Here is a 17,794-nt window from a genome sequence, read left to right on the forward strand (position 1 = left end):
GGTGAACTATATATCCCAGTACCTACAACTCCCACATGTCCAGGCCAATTCCCCCCCAAACCCACCAGTATTCAAATGTGGGTGTATTGAGTGTGCATGCCAAGTTTAGTCCAGATCAATCATTGTTTAGGTTCATAGTGCTCTCTGGATGTAGGTGAACTACAACTCCCCAGATAAAGGTGAATCTCCCCCAAAGACCTCCATTATTTTTTGCTGGTCATGGGGCCTCCGTGTGACAAGCTTGGTCCAATTCCATCTTTGGTGGGGTTCAGAAATTTTCATTGATTGCAGGTGAACTATACATCCCAATACCTACAACTCCCACATGTTCAAGCCAATTCCCTTCAAAATAATAATAATAATAATAATAATAATAAACTTTATTAATATACCGCCCTATCTCTCAGGGCGGTTCCCAATCATAAAAACCACACATACATTACATAACAACATAACACATTATTAAGCAAGGTAAAACAATACAATCATGTAGCAATAAATAACACTCACACAACCTGTCAAGGGGACGGGAACCATAAACCCAATACAGTAGTGTCTCACTTATCCAACGTTCTGAATTATCCAACGCATTTTTGTAGTCAATGTTTTCAATACATTGTGATATTTTGGTGCTAAATTCATAAATACAGTAATCACGACATAGCATTACTGCGTATTGAACTACCTTTTCTGTTAAATTTGTTGTATAACATGTTTTGGTGCTTAATTTGTAAAACCATAATCTCATTTGATGTTTAATAGGCCTTTTCTTAATCCCTCCTTATTATCCAACATATTTGCTTATCCAACGTGCTGCCGGCTCGTTTATGTTGGATAAGTGAAACTCTACTGTATATTAAAATGTATCATTGTAGGCTAGATAAATCTTGTGCAATATATTCAGGCCCAGTATTCATATTTCATAGAATCATAGAATAGTAAAGTTGGAAGAGACCTCATGGGCCATCCAGTCCAACCCCCTGCCAAGTAGCAGGAAATCGCGTGGGCATATTGGGTATGCATGCCACGTTTGGTCCAAATCCATCATTGTTTGGGTTCATAGTGTGCTCTGGATGTAGGTGAACTACAACTCCTATGAATCCCTCCAAACACCTCCAGTATGTTTTGTTGATCATGGGGCTTCTGTGTGCCAAGTAATTTCCAGGTCCATCATTGGTGGGGTTCAGAAATTCTCATTGATTGCAGGTGAACTGTACATCCCAGTACTTACAGCTCCAAAATGTCCAAGCAAATTCCCTTCAAAACCCTCCAGTATTCATATTTGGGCATATTGGGTATGCATGCCAAGTGTGGTCCAAATCCATCATTGTTTGGGTTCATAGTGTGCTCTGGATGTAGGTGAACTACAACTCCTAGAAATCCTTCCAAAGACCTCCAGTATATTTTGTTAGTCATGGGGGTTCTGTGTGCCAAGTGAGTTCCAGGTCCATCACTGGTGGGGTCCAGAATGATCTTTGATTGCAGGTGAACAATACATCCCAGTACCTACAACTCCAAAATGTCCAGGCCAATTCCCCTCAACACCCACCAGTATTCAAATTTGGGAATATCAGGTATACATGCCAAGTGTGGTCCAGATGCATCATTGTTTGGGTTCATAGTGCGCTCTGGATGTAGGTGAACTACAACTCCCCCAAATCAAAGTGAAACCCCCCCCCCAAAGACCTCCAGTATTTTTTGTGGGTCATGGGGGTTCTGTGTGCCAAGTGAGTCCCAGGTCCATTGTTGATGTTCAGAGTGCTCTTAGATTGCAGGTGAACTATACATTCCAGTACGTACAACTCCTCTAAACCATGGTGAATTTTCCTCAAACCTCTCTCTTTACTATGTTTAGTTTCATACTCTGTTTGCTGTGTGCCATAGAAAAGAGTAGGAAAGGGTTATGGGAGAGGCAGTGGGCGGGGTCATGCAAATGCCACACCAATGGAGAGAGTCAGAAACACTGGGATGTCTGTGGTGGAGGAAAAACAGAAAATCTAGGATGAAATTGTCCCCGAATGAAAGCCTTCACTTGAGTGGTGGGCAGGATGGTGTTTGTGGGGGACATGGGCAGGGCCCTTGAACATGTTCACGGCGCTCGCCATAACCTGCAATGTCGTTGGATGGAGGGCCATTGGTGTCTCCAGGGTGATGGAAGCTATTTGTGGAAGTGGGAGCTTGTCTGTGGATGTGGACATCCCCGTCACACACATACATACATATTTTACTTTTATTATGTGTATAGATTTTATTTAAAGTGAGTTGGGCTGTTTTTCTTTTGTAAGTGTTGCTTTATGTCAATTGATATTGTTATTGTTAGAAATGTTGATGTAATTTAATTGTATTCTATGTGTTTTACGTCACTGGTATGTGCTTCTGTAAGCCGCCCGAGTCCATTTTGGGAGATGGTGGCGGGATATAAATAAAGTTATTATTTTTTATTATTATTCCTTCTTCCCTTCTGGTTGCTCAAAGGTAGGTCCTCCTGCCACTGTTTACACAAAGAGGAGACCTTTTCTTTCCAAGCAATTTTCTTCTATTGCCATAAATTGTTAGGAATGTTTTCCAAAAGTTTAGACAGCATTGTGAATTTGGAAGGGATCCTCAAGGGCCATCCAATCTCCAACATTTGTCAGGCATGGGCCAACTAATACTTTAGACTCCCAACTCCCACAATTCCTAATAGCCAAGCTGTTAGGAATTGTGGGATTTTTTCCATTATTTTTTATTTTGTAAAGAAACATAATACATCGAAAGCAGTGGAACAATATATTGATAGGAAAGTGAGGGGGGTGAAAGGGTTCTGAAAATAAGTGAAGAGAGAAAACTGGAGGGGAAAAAAAGAGAGAGAAAAAAAAATAAAAAAAAAATGGTTGACTTAGCATCTTGACCTCGGAGTTTTCTCTTTCATTGATTACATATTTCTATTTTCCCTTAGTCTTTTTTCGTTTAAACCATTTTATATTGTAGATAAGTCTATCGTGAAGTCCATTCTTCTTTTTATCAAGAATTTTGTGAAGTTTGTCCAGTCTGTTTTATTTTTACCCTCTCTTATTTTTTGTGTTAGCTTATCCATTTGTATCATGTCCAAGATTCTGATTAACCATTCCGTGGAAGTAGGAATTTTTTCCCCTTCCAGACTTGTGGGATTTGAAGTCCAAAACACCCGGAGGGCCTAAGTTGGCCCATTCCAGCAGTGAAGGATATTTATGCGCTTGATGTTGAATCCAGCAAAGGCAGCTCTGTCCCTGCGCCTCCTGAAGAGCCAGAAAGACTGGTTCTGAGCAGCAATCAAGGCCTGGCCTCCTTGTTTCACTGCGCCAAGAGATGCGCAACTCATGGCATGATGACATGGGGATGCTGGGAATCCTGGCCTGGAAAAGACGCAGCACGGAATCTCGTTTTGAATCTGAATCTTAATATTGTAATACAGGCAGCCCCCAAGTTATGAACTGGATAGGTTCTGTAGGTTTGTTCTTAAGTTGAATTTGTTTGTAAGTCAGAACAAGGACATTTTTAAGTGTAACTCCAGCCGTGTGTGTGTATAAGTTTTGGATTGCATAGGGAAGGGTGAAGGGGGGGGGGGGTCTCACTGCAAAAGCCAATGGATGCTTCATTGTGCAGGAACCGGACCCTGACCTTCATTCGAACCCAACATGGACACCTTTTCTATTTTTAATATTGATAATACTTTTGTACATGTTTCCTGCTTCTCCTCGCAATTCATGGCTGGGGGCAATCGAGGATCATAAAAATGCATACTGGATATTATCATCATCATTTAATTACTTATTAATCGCCCTCCATCCATGATGCTCTAGGCGATTTGCAAGATAAAATTGTAAAGGATAAAAATATATACATACCAATATTGATAAAATTAACATAGATTAAAAGCTCTAGTAAAGAGCCAGGTCTTGAGTGCTAGGGTCAAAGGCCCTAATTATAATATGTAGAACAAGACTAAAGTACCTGTGTTAATAGTGTACATTTAAAATGCTTAACATAATATTGGTCTTTAATTGAGTTTTAATTTCTAGCAGATGATTATTTAATGGTTGAGTCTCTTCTGGCGGATCATTACAGGTGGTTGTTGGAAAAAGGCCTCTGGGTGACTGTTTTGCAAAGGGGTTTCCCCATCTGGCCCCCATCTTGGTGGGCTTGGATGTGTTGGGTTTTCTCCCCTGCCCCATTCTTTCTCTGGGCCCTTCCACACAGCCCTATATCCCAAAACATCAAGGCAGAAAACCCTACATTATCTGCTTTGAACTGGAATATATGGCAGTGTGGACTCAGATAACCCAGTTCAAAGCAGATATTGTGGGATTTTCTGCCTTGATATTCTGGGAATATAAGGCTGTGTGGAAAGTCCCTCTTCTCTCTTTCTTTTTATCTTTCTTTCCTTCTCTTTTTCTTTATCTTTCTCTCTGTGTCTCTTCTTTCCGTCCCTCTCTAGGTCCTTCCACACAAACATCTAACCCAGAATGTCAAGGCAAATAATCCATAATATCTTCTTTGAACTGGGTTATCTGAGTCCACACTGCCAGATAATCCAAATCTATGTGAATTTTATACAGCTAAATGTGGAGGGGGCTTTCCTTCCGTCCGTCCTTCCTTCCTTCCTTCCTTCCTTCCTTCCTTCCTTCCTTCCTTCCTTCCTTCCTTTCTTCCTTTCTTTCTGTCTTTCTTTCTCCTTTTCTGTCTTCTTCTCTTTCCCCCTCTTTTTCTCTCTTTTCTTTCTTTCTTTCTTTCTTTCTTTCTTTCTTTCTTTCTTTCTTTCTTTCTTTCTTTATTTCTCCTTTTCTCTCTTCCTCTCTTTCCCCCTCTTTCTCTCTCTCTCTCTCCTGTTTTTCTTCTTTCTTTCTTTCTTTCTTTCTTTTTCTTTATTTCTCCTTTTCTCTCTTCCTCTCTTCCCCCCTCTCTCTCCTGTTTTTCTTCTTTCTTTCTTTCTTTCTTTCTTTCTTTCTTTCTTTCTTTCTTTCTTTCTCCTTTTCTCTCTTTCCCCCTCTTTCTCTCTCTCTCTCTCCTGTTTTTCTTCTTTCTTTCTTTCTCCTTTTCTCTCTTCCTCTCTTTCTCTCTCTTTCTGTTTCTCTACTTTCTTTCTTTCTTTCTTTCTTTCTCCTTTTCTCTCTTCCTCTCTTTCCCTCTCTTTCTCTCTCTTTCTGTTTCTCTACTTTCTTTCTTTCTTCCTTTCTTTCTTTCTCCTTTTCTCTCTTCCTCTCTTTCCCTCTCTTTCTCTCTCTTTCTGTTTCTCTTCTTTCTTTCTTTCTTTCTTTCTTTCTTTCTTCTTTCCCTCTCTTTCTGTTTCTCTCCTTTCTTTCTTTCTTTCTTCTTTTCTCTCTTTCTCTCTCTTTCTGTTTCTCTCCTTTCTTTCTTTCTTTCTTTCTTTCTTTCTTTCTTTCTTTCTTTCTTTCTTTCTTTCTCCTTTTCTCTCTTCCTCTCTTTCCCTCTCTTTCTCTCTCTCTCTGTTTCTCTCCTTTCTTTCTTTCTTTCTTTCTTTCTTTCTTTCTTTCTTTCTTTCTTCTTTTCTCTCTTTCTCTCTCTTTCTGTTTCTCTCCTTTCTTTCTTTCTTTCTTTCTTTCTTTCTTCTTTTCTCTCTTTCTCTCTCTTTCTCTCTCTTTCTGTTTCTCTCCTTTCTTTCTTTCTTTCTTTCTTCTTTTCTCTCTCTCTCTCTTTCTGTTTCTCTCCTTTCTTTCTTTCTTTCTTTCTTCTTTTCTCTCTCTCTCTCTCTTTCTGTTTCTCTTCTTTCTTTCTTTCTTTCTTTCTTTCTTTCTTTCTTTCTTTCTCCTTTCTCTCTTTCCCCCTCTTTCTCTCTCTCTCTTCTGTTTTTCTTCTTTCTTTCTCCTTTTCTCTCTTCCTCTCTTTCTCTCTCTTTCTGTTTCTCTTCTTTCTTTCTTTCTTCTTTTCTCTCTTTCTCTCTCTTTCTGTTTCTCTCCTTTCTTTCTTTCTTTCTTTCTTTCTTTCTTCTTTTCTCTCTTTCTCTCTCTTTCTGTTTCTCTCCTTTCTTTCTTTCTTTCTTTCTTCTTATCTCTCTTTCTCTCTCTTTCTCTCTCTTTCTGTTTCTCTCCTTTCTTTCTTTCTTTCTTTCTTTCTTTCTTTCTTCTTTTCTCTCTCTCTCTCTTTCTGTTTCTCTCCTTTCTTTCTTTCTTTCTTTCTTCTTTTCTCTCTCTCTCTCTTTCTGTTTCTCTCCTTTCTTTCTTTCTTTCTTTCTTTCTTTCTCCTTTCTCTCTTTCCCCCTCTTTCTCTCTCTCTCTTCTGTTTTTCTTCTTTCTTTCTCCTTTTCTCTCTTCCTCTCTTTCTCTCTCTTTCTGTTTCTCTCCTTTCTTTCTTTCTTCTTTACTCTCTTTCTCTCTCTTTCTGTTTCTCTCCTTTCTTTCTTTCTTTCTTTCTTTCTCCTTTTCTCTCTTCCTCTCTTTCTCTCTCTTTCTGTTTCTCTCCTTTCTTTCTTTCTTTCTTTCTCCTTTTCTCTCTTCCTCTCTTTCTCTCTCTTTCTGTTTCTCTCCTTTCTTTCTTTCTTTCTTTCTTTCTCCTTTCTCTCTTTCCCCCTCTTTCTCTCTCTCTCTTCTGTTTTTCTTCTTTCTTTCTCCTTTTCTCTCTTCCTCTCTTTCTCTCTCTTTCTGTTTCTCTCCTTTCTTTCTTTCTTTCTTTTCTCTCTTTCTCTCTCTTTCTGTTTCTCTCCTTTCTTTCTTTCTTTCTTCCTTTCTTTCTTTCTCCTTTTCTCTCTTCCTCTCTTTCCCTCTCTTTCTCTCTCTTTCTGTTTCTTTCCTTTCTTTCTTTCTTTCTTTCTTTCTTTCTTTCTTTCTTTCTCCTTTTCTCTCTCTTCCTCTCCCCCCCCCCCCCTTGTTCTGTCTTGGAGCAAAGGAGCAGAGGAGGACTTTGGCCAGGCCTTCCTTATCTGCTGATAAGAGGAGCAAGGCAAGCCCAGGCCTCAGGGTTTGTGGGCAGCGCATGGCTGCTTCTCGTGGACCCCTTGGTCTCAGGGGTCAGGCACACACCTCCAGAGGCAAAAGGGGTCCTTCTGTGACTGGGTGTGTGTGTGTTTGGCTGTACTGGGAAGCTATGGGCCCAACTGGGCTGAAGGCCTGGACCTTGCCTTCCCTCTCCTGCAGCTGATTTCTTCAAACATTTGTATTCTAACACATGGAGCAAGTAGCATATGGGGGGAAAGCAGTCAAGTAAGAATAGAGCTTTGGGATCTCTTATTACACTATAATAATAAAAATAATAATTTTATTCTTGTACCCCGCATCCATCTCCCCGTGGGGACTCGGGCGGCTTACAAATGCAGAACAAAAGTACAATAACGTCAAGAAACCGAACAACAACGCAAATGAAAATTTAAAAAGACATAAATAAAATGACAACCATTAATAAAGCACAGGTTAAAATATAGCAATAGAGCCATAAAAATGGACTGGGCAAAAATGCACTAAGTAAGACTTGTAAACATGGTGGAAGTTAAAGTGCTATAAGATCATGGGGGAGAAACCTTAAAAAGGGGGGTGAACCCTGAGACTATGTAATACACTTTTTGCTCCTGGGTTATCAATGTCATTTCCTTCAGTTGGCAATAGTTCCCATGTTTACTTCATCCTTAGCTCCTTATCAGTGATAACAGTCTCGGGTTCCCTATTTCTTGTTTCCATTCCTCACTGTATGCACTTTATGGCTCAGTCATTTTAATGCGTGTTTCATGTTTTTATCCAGCCCATGCTTTATTGATATGTTTTTTAAAATTTGTTTTATTTCAATGTGTTTTTACAATGACTGTAATTATTTGGGCTCGGCCCCACGTAAGCCGCCCCGAGTCCCTTCGGGGAGATGGAGGCGGGGTATAAAAATAAAGTTATTATTTTATTATGACACAGCAAACAAGATAGTTATGCTGGATTTCATTATAATAAGTTATAATAATAATAATAATAATAATAATAATAATATGCAAAAATGCAGACTGTGCAAGGAAACTGACGAAACCATTGATCATATCCTCAGCTGCTGTAAGAAAATCGCACAGACAGACTACAAACAGAGGCACAACTATGTGGCCCAAATGATTCATTGGAACTTATGCCTCAAGTACCACCTCCCAGCAGCAAAGAACTGGTGGGATCACAAACCTGCAAAAGTATTGGAAAATGAGCACGCAAAGATACTGTGGGACTTCCGAATCCAGACTGACAAAGTTCTGGAACACAACACACCAGACATCACAGTTGTGGAAAAGAACAAGGTTTGGATCATTGATGTTGCCATCCTAGGTGACAGTCGCATAGATGAAAAACAACAGGAAAAACTCAGCCGCTCTCAGGACCTCAAGATTGAACTTCAAAGACTCTGGCAGAAACCAGTACAGGTGGTCCCGGTGGTGATGGGCACACTGGGTGCTGTGCCAAAAGATCTCAGCCGGCATTTGGAAACAATAGACATTGACAAAATCACCATCTGCCAACTGCAAAAGGCCACCCTACTGGGATCTGCACACATCATCAGAAAATACATCACACAGTCCTAGACACTTGGGAAGTGTTCGACTTGTGGTTTTGCGAAACGAAATCCAGCATATCTATCTTGTTTGCTGTGCCATACAACGTCGTTGTGTTGATAATAATAATAAGTTATTATTCTTATTACTAACTGCAATTTTTTTATTCTTGCGGGAGAAACATCATCCTGTAGCAGTACATTTTGCTCTAGTTTTTCAGTGAATATCTCATCACAGAGTCTCGACCAACTCAACCTATTTTGTAGCAGCCACAAAAACAAAGTTTCTGGAGTAGAATTTCAAATCAAGGAAAGCTGATGTCTGTTCAAGTTGCCTGCTGAGCTATGGCGACAACCCTATTCTATTACTATGGTTTTATTGCGAATCCTCCGTTCCTTTCCCCTGAAATAGTGCCTGTCGCCATTGGCCGTCTCCCATCCACAGACTCACCAGGGCTGACCCTGCTTGGCCTCCAAAATCTGATAGGATCTGCTCCCTTCCAGCAAACCATCATCATCCTAGAAGCAACTCAACATCATTTGTAAGAAGATTCCCATTGACATTTATTAGGCTTTTTAAGTTGTTTCCATATGATCCAAAGTGCCGGAAATCCTGTAAGTTTGGTGCCTGAGCCGTCCAGCCTGTTGTTTCTTATCCCCAAAGGAAATACAACCTTATGTGCTTTGAGAGACGTCTGGGGGCACCTCAAAGCCCACCTGAGAAAACTCTCACTGCAATAAACACATTCGTCTTTAGGGGGTGCCATTGCTTTTGCTTCAATAGAAGAAATAACTACATAATTTACCATAACTAACTTTGAAGAACTATAGCAAATGTGCTGCTGCATGATGACGTCCCTCCCGCAAAAAAAGTTTTGGCAGTTTAATAAACCTTCCCCATGTTTTTATGATAGAACCAATTAGGAAATGACATTTATATTACTTAGTGTTGTTGTTATTATTTATTATGACACAGCAAACAAGATAGATATGCTGGATTTTGTATCACAAAATCACAAGTCGAGCCCTTCCCAAGTGTCTACGACTGTGTGATGTATTTTCGGATGATGCATGCAGATCCCAGTCGGGTGGCCTTTTGCAGTTGGCAGATCATGATTTTGTCAATGTCTATTGTTTCCAAATGCCGGCTGAGATCTTTTGGCACGGCACCCAGTGTGCCCATCACCACCGGGACCACCTGCACTGGTTTCTGCCAGAGTCTTTGCAGTTCAATCTTGAGGTCCTGATAGTGGCTGAGTTTTTCCTGTTGTTTTTCGTCAATGCGACTGTCACCTGGGATGGCGACATCAATGATCCAAACCTTGTTCTTTTCCACAACTGTGATGTCTGGTGTGTTGTGTTCCAGAACTTTGTCAGTCTGGATTCGGAAGTCCCACAGTATCTTTGCGTGTTCATTTTCCAAGACTTTTGCAGGTTTGTGATCCCACCAGTTCTTTGCTGCTGGCAGGTGGGACTTGAGGCATAAGTTCCAATGGATCATTTGGGCCACATGGTTGTGCCTCTGTTTGTAGTCTGTTATTATTATTATTGTTATTCTGCTTATTTATACCCCACTTTTTCTCTCCACAAGGAGACTCAAAGGGGCTTATTAAATGACTTGAAGCATATTCAACCGATACAAACTGGATGGGACTTCATTGGGGCGTGCAGCTCAGCCCATGTCCCCTTGCCCTTATCCGGAATGAGATGCTGCTGGCAATGCCTTTGAGCATGTGCAGAGAGCACCCTCTCCTTGAAGCCAAGAGAAGCAGCGCCTGGGAATTGGACCATGGTGTCAGAGGCGGCTTCTGGCCAGTTTCCCTGTGGCCCCAAAGGCGCATCTTGCTCGAAAGCGGCCTCCGGCTCCGAGCCTTGTGTGGAAGAGGCAGACAGTGGCCCTTTGAGGCGGAGGCGGCGCATGACGGTCTTGTGCTGTTTGCGCCTCTTTCCCTCGGGGCAAAACACAGAGGGTGGAGGCCTCCTGTTTGGAAGATTCCGCCTCACTGTGTCCCTGTGAGCATTAGATTTTGGAAAATGTGGCTTGTTGTGGAAACCACGATTGGGGATAGAATTGGCTTTAGAATAGCTGTATTGTCATGATGCTAAATGCTTTCTCCAGCACACAATACGAAACAACACCCCCTCCCCTACGCATTCCCACCACCACCACACAGCCCCCAGTGCCACATCCATGAAAGGCCTTGGAGTTCAACATAGCCACAGCTTTGTTTGTCCTTGTCTTTGTCACCCTGGATCACCTGCCAGATGCTAATAATTCTAAAAAGTATAATATGCCAAGTGAGATGGATCCCCAAGAATGCGCTGAGCTTTCTTAAGGCTGCGGGACCTATAAAGTTCTTCCAAAGAGGGGAGAAAGGTGGCAAGGCATGATTCTCTGTGCAGATTGGATGGATAAAGCTTCATTGGAGCCCCCTTTCCCCCCTGATAATAACTCTCCCAGGAGTAGATTTTCCTTCCTTCCAAGGGGAACATTCCTCTCACTTGTTGGTGTCTCACCCTGTTCTTAACTAGGAGTCGTTTGGAAGTCAAATGACATTTGGAACTTAGGGATGGTGTATGTGTGTGTGTGTATATTCTACACCAATAGTGGAACATATATACAAACATATATGAGATGATACAGTATCATAGATTCTCCATACCTCACAACCTCTGAGGATGTCTGCCATAGATGTGGGTGAAATGTCAGGAGAGAATACTTCTAGAACATGGCCATACAACCCGGAAAACATACAACAACCCTATCATAGATTCGTCAGGAACCCCCAAAGGCCATCCAGTCCAGCCCCCTTCTTTCTTCCAAGCAGCAAGGCACCATTTGATCCCTCCCAACAGAAGGTCATCCAGCCATAGATATGATTAAGGTACAGGCAGTCCCCAAGTTTATTCTTGTCCACCATAAACCGGCCAGCAGAACGCTGGATAAGTGAAAATGTTGGATAATAAGGAGGAGTTAAGACGAAGCCTATTAAACGTCAAATTACGTTATGATTTTACAAATTAAGCACCAAAACATCATGCACTGTATTACTACAAATTGACAGAGAAAGCAGTTCAGTACACTGTAACATTATGTAGTCATTACTGTATTTACAAATTTAGCACCAAGACATCGCAATGTATTGAAACCATTGACTACAAAAACATTGGCTACTAATAAATTGATTACAAATAAAGATAGAATTGCATAAAATGAACTTACAGTAATAACATTGTCGGAAGTTAAATCCGCAAAAAGTGCAGTCCTTGCAGCCTGGAGGAACAGTTGTGGATCTGGGCGGGAGGCAGACTGCTGGATAATCCAGAATGTTGGATAAGCCAGACTCTACTGTATTTGTATCCCGTCCTTCTCACCCTAAAAGGGGACTCAGGACGGCCTTACAGCAGGCAGCAATTTGAATGAGAGAGGTTCTGTTGGATTGTTCTCAAGTTGAATTTGTATACACATTTTTAGGTGAAACCCCAGCCAAATATATTAGCTTTGAATAGCATAGTTGGATGTTTATAACTCAGCAACTGCCTGTATATATGTATACTAGCTTTGCCCGGCCACGTGTTGCTGTGGCTTATGGGAATCCTTTGTTGGCCAGGTGGAATAGCAGTGAATAGCCTTGCAGTCTCAAAGCCTGGCCGTTTGAGAGTAGCTGGAGCTTTTTGTTGTATGAATGTAGAGGCATGGATGAGGGGTTGTGCTGCCAAGTTTACTGTTTCTGGGATGTGTAGTTTTGTTGTTTTGTCCTAGGCTGAAATTTCATTACCCTTTTATATAGAGAGACTGTACAGTAGTTGTCATCACAAACCAGCATAACCAGACAAACTGTGAATCCTATCAAGAATGTCTTGTTACTACCAATATTTCCATGTACAACACTCGATGGTACGAACATTTACCGATCCTGCATGCTCTAGTGTTGTGTTCGTTGGGCATGCTTCCAAACAAAACCTTTGCTAGGTCTTACTTTCAGGGGAGGCCTTATATTTAGCAATTCAGCAAAACCTCTACTAGGTCTTATTTCCTGGGTATGTCTTATTTTAGGGGAAACAGGGTATTCCACCTGGCCAACAAATGATTCCCATCAGCCACAGCAATGCGTGGCCGGGCACAGCTAGTAAATAAATAAATTGAAATCCCGATAAGTTTATGCCACTTAGAATGATCCTTCATCTTAAATATTGTGTTGTTCTTTCATGGTTTCTTTGCACTTCAAGTAAGATATGTGCACTGCGCATGGGGATTAGTATAGTCTGGCCCTTCAGCTTCGAGGGTTTGAAGACCCTCTTCCCTGAGACTTTGCACCCCAGAGATAAACGCATGCATTTAAATAAATATAACAACAATAATAACAATAACAGCATGCTTCCCTCTTTTTCTTTTCCCAGGAGTCGTCATGCAGAGTCTGCACCCGCTTTCCTTGGTGGCCGCGCTGGCCCTCCCGGTTTGGTTGCTGATGGAGCTTCCGGCCACGAGCGGCTACATCCATGCGGTGAGTCCTTTCGTGCTTGGGGAGCCTGGGAGTTGCAGTCTGCTTTGTGGAGAGGAGGAGAACGGCAGCTCCCAGGAGCCCATCACATTTATTTATTATTTATTTATTTACAGTATTTATATTCCGCCCTTCTTTCTCACCCCGAAGGGGACTCGGGGCGGATCACATTATACACACACAGGGCAAACATTCAGTGCCCATAAACTGTTGGATTATGGTTGTATGTGTATGAAATGTAAATCAAGTGTTTTCTGCTGTTGAGCAAGAGTGTATTTTTCAGTAATGAAACAGTTAACAGCAGGCTAGTTTTGACTGACAGCCTGTTGTGATTGCTATGACCTATCAGGCATGACTGATTGCTATGACCTATCAGGCCTTTGGGGGTCGGAACTTCCTCCAGACTGAGGAATATGTTTTATATTATCTGGTGTGTTCGGCGTGAGCATTCGCTGAAGATGGACTATGAATGCTATGCTCTGAAGCCGAGAAATGCAACTGTAAATAGTAATGTAAATAAAGTTTAACAACAGTTGATTTTCAACTGGCTCTTCGCCTGCTGAAGTGTTTCTTGACCAGTGCTGATTCTCCGCATGGAAATACAGTCTGGAGAAGGAGGTGAGACGAGGATGATGAATTTTGGAATCCACTCTGCACCCCATCATCCCCATGACATAAACACATCAAACAAAGACTGAGACAGAGGCAATTTAACCTTCTCCTGAGGGGATGTTCGATTCTGGCCACAGGGGGGAGCAGCTGCTTCATCATCCACTCTGACCGCACTTCCTCATTCCAACGTCGTAAATTAGTTAAACTTTCCTCCCCACTTTTATAAGTGGTACCTTATTTCCTACTTGATAGATGCAACTATCTTTCGGGTTGCTAGGTCAGCAACGAGCAGGGGCTATTTTTTATTTTTTATTGACAGGTGCTCACCCCGCCATGGGCTGGCCTCGAACTCATGACCTCATGGTCAGAGTGATTTATTACAGCTGCTCAACAGCCTGCGCCACAGCCCAGCACATTACCTATATCTGTGCAAGGCTGCACACGTCCCTTGCAATATGCATTGTGTCCTGATTTACCTTACTGTACTTTATTTATTATACCACCCTATCTCCCAAAAGGGACTCAGGACGGTTTATAATAATAATAATAATCTTTATTTATACCCCGCCATCATTTCCCCGACAACAATAATACACAACATACAGTACATAGCAATATAAAAACATGTGATTACACAAAATAAAAATTTAACAATAAAAATGACAATCAATGATAATCACAACAGCTTCCAATTAAAAACATGGTTGTTCCAGAGTGCGTTTGAATGAATAGGCCTAATAGAGCTGTCATCAGAATACTTCTTTCTGTTTTAAAAGCATATGGCACTTTATCACTGTTACTCATTTCCATGATACAGCACTTTATGAAACCTGTCCTCACTGGTTTACTTTTAATTACTCTGATTTTATCTGCTTGGATTTTAATGTATTGTCCATTATTTTATTTTGTGTATCGTTGGAATGTATTAAGTTTTTGTCAAATATGTTGTGTTGTTGTTTCGGGCTTGTCCCTGTTGTGAGCCGCCCCGAGTCCCTTCGGGGAGATGGGGCGGGATATAAAAATAAAGTTTATTATTATTATTATTATTATTTATCAGGAGGGCGAGGATCAATAATCCCATAGATTAACATAGTCCATAATCAGGAGATCATCTGCATATCCACGTTGTGGGAGTTGGTGTCCACACACCTGGAGGGAGGGCCCAGGTTGACCCCTGCTTGCCTAAATCCTCTGGCATTTTGTTTTGGGGGGATTTCCCTAACACCCCTTCCTTCTCTCCGTCGTTCCTTCCTCAGATGTCGGACCACAACACCAGCATGGACTTCTCCGACCTGCCGGCCATGTTTGGGAGCCCCTTGCCCCGCGAGGGACTGGTGGTGGGTATCTGGCCCTTCGTGAGGGCAGTTGGGTGGGTGGGGGTCTGTCCCCGGTGTGTTTCCCCCCAAAGCAAAGACTCCTTTCTCTCCCTTCCAGGCCTATTTGGTGGAATCTCGCCCGGCCAACGCCTGCCAGCCCTTGGAGGGCCCCCCCAACAACAGGAGCCTCTTCGTGGCCCTCGTGCAGCGGTACGACTGCAACTTCGACATCAAGGTGGGCCTCCGTTCAGCACAACACAAATATTATTGTTATTGTTGTTGTTATTATTATTATTATTCCATCCTGAGTTGTAAGAAGAGGCAGGAAACAAGCATTATTATTATTATTATCATTATTATTATTATTATTATTCCATCCTGAGTTGTAAGAAGAGGCAGGAAACAAGTACTATTATTATTATTATTATTATTATTATTATTATTCCATCCTGAGTTATAAGAAGAGGCAGGGAACAAGCATTATTATTATTATTATTATTATTATTATTATTATTATTCCATCCTGAGTTGTAAGAAGAGGCAGGAAACAAGTACTATTATTATTATTATTATTATTATTATTATTATTATTATTCCATCCTGAGTTGTAAGAAGAGGCAGGAAACAAGTACTATTATTATTATTATTATTATTATTATTATTCCATCCTGAGTTATAAGAAGAGGCAGGGAACAAGCATTATTATTATTATTATTATTATTATTATTATTATTATTCCATCCTGAGTTGTAAGAAGAGGCAGGAAACAAGTACTATTATTATTATTATTATTATTATTATTATTATTCCATCCTGAGTTATAAGAAGAGGCAGGGAACAAGCATTATTATTATTATTATTATTATTATTATTCCATCCTGAGTTGTAAGAAGAGGCAGGAAACAAGTACTATTATTATTATTATTATTATTATTATTATTATTATTATTATTCCATCCTGAGTTATAAGAAGAGGCAGGGAACAAGCATTATTATTATTATTATTATTATTATTATTATTATTATTCCATCCTGAGTTGTAAGAAGAGGCAGGAAACAAGTACTATTATTATTATTATTATTATTATTATTATTATTATTATTATTATTCCATCCTGAGTTATAAGAAGAGGCAGGGAACAAGCATTATTATTATTATTATTATTATTCCATCCTGAGTTGTAAGAAGAGGCAGGAAATAATAATAATAATTATTATTAGTATTCCATCCTGAGTTGTAAGAAGAGGCAGGAAATATTATTATTATTATTATTATTATTATTATTATTATTATTATTATTATTATTCCATCCTGAGTTGTAAGAAGAGGCAGGAAACTATTATTATTATTATTATTATTATTATTATTATTATCATCATCATCATTATTATCATTCCATCCTGAGTTGTAAGAAGAGGCAGGAAACTATTATTATTATTATTATTATTATTATTATCATCATCATTATTATCATTCCATCCTGAGTTGTAAGAAGAGGCAGGAAACAAGCATTATTATTATTATTATTATTATTATTATTATTATTATTACTATTCCATCCTGAGTTGTAAGAAGAGGCAGGAAACAAGTACTATTATTATTATTATTATTATTATTATTATTATTATTATTATTATTATTATTCCATCCTGAGTTGTAAGAAGAGACAGGAAACAAGCACTATTATTATTATTATTATTCCATCCTGAGTTGTAAGAAGAGGCAGGAAACAAGTACTATTATTATATTATTATTCCATCCTGAGTTATAAGAAGAGGCAGGAAACAATTATTATTATTATTATTATCATTATTATTATTGGGTTGCTGTGAGTTTTCTGGGCTGTCTGGCCGTGCTCCAGAAGCATTCTCTTCTGATGTTTTGCCCACATCTATGGCAGGCATCCTCAGAGGTTGTGATGCCTGTTGGAAACTAGGCAAAGGGGGTTTATATACATATATCCCTGTGGAATAACGTCTAGGGTGGGAGAAGGAAAGAACTCTTGTCTGCCTGAGGCAAGTGTAAATGTTGCAATTGGCCAGCTTGATTAGCATTGAATGGCCTTGCAGCTTCAAAGCCTGGCTGCTTTCTGCCTTGGGGGGGGGTGTTAGCTGGCCCTGATTGTTTCCTGTCTGGAATTCTCCTGTTTTCTTAGTGTTGTTCTTTATTTACTGTCCTGATTTTAGATTTTTTAAAAAAAAAATATTGGTAGCCAGATTGTGTTTATTTCCATGGTTTCCTCCTTTGTGTTGACGTTGTCCCCAGGTCTTCCATGCCCAGCAGGCCGGCTACTCTGCGGCCATCGTCCACAACGTGGGTTCAGACAACCTCCTCAACATGGTCTGGGATGATGGTGAGTGAGCGGTCAGCCTCCCTAGGGCTGGGGAGGGGGCGGCTTGTGCCATGACCTTTCCCGACCCCACCCTAAGGTCCTCGTATGTGTGGGGAGGGGTCTTTTCTGTGTCTTTGACCCCTTGCTTTCTCTCTCTCTTCCTTCCTTCCTCAGAGCATCTGCACAAACTCATCACCATCCCTTCCGTCTTCATTGGCGAAACGGCCGCCACGTACCTGCGCAGGTTCTTCACTTACGAAAAAGAGTAGGAACTCGAGGGGAAACGAGGGGCTTATTTATTTGGGGAGGGGGCACTAAGGCCTTCGTCATATCCATTGGGCAAATGGGAATCTCCACGAACATGTGGAGAGACCCGACCACCTTTGGAAAAACCACTAGTCAAAGAAAAGCATGACCTTGTTAGAAGTCAACCCTTTGAACAAGCGGCATTCCCCAGCATTCGTGTAATGGCACACAGGTTACCCGGTTGTTAGACTGAATAACCGTTGTCTTTGAACTGCCAAGGCTAAAGACATGCCATTACAAA

The 17,794-nt window shown here is 40.7% G+C and overlaps 1 protein-coding gene across 1 annotated transcript in view; it reads left to right on the plus strand.

The window, feature by feature from the left end:
- Positions 1 to 17,794, plus strand: part of rnf167 (ring finger protein 167) — a 51,643-nt gene that overhangs the window by 1,864 nt on the left and 31,985 nt on the right. The window contains exons 2-6 of the mRNA XM_062958020.1: positions 12,886 to 12,989; positions 14,855 to 14,935; positions 15,033 to 15,149; positions 17,181 to 17,268; positions 17,422 to 17,512. Of these exons, the coding sequence (XP_062814090.1) occupies positions 12,894 to 12,989; positions 14,855 to 14,935; positions 15,033 to 15,149; positions 17,181 to 17,268; positions 17,422 to 17,512 (473 nt within the window). The 5' untranslated portion in view covers positions 12,886 to 12,893. The remainder of the gene's footprint in view (positions 1 to 12,885; positions 12,990 to 14,854; positions 14,936 to 15,032; positions 15,150 to 17,180; positions 17,269 to 17,421; positions 17,513 to 17,794) is intronic.

The sequence above is a fragment of the Anolis carolinensis genome, chromosome 6 (assembly GCF_035594765.1).
Source record: "Anolis carolinensis isolate JA03-04 chromosome 6, rAnoCar3.1.pri, whole genome shotgun sequence".
Taxonomy (NCBI): domain Eukaryota; kingdom Metazoa; phylum Chordata; class Lepidosauria; order Squamata; family Dactyloidae; genus Anolis; species Anolis carolinensis.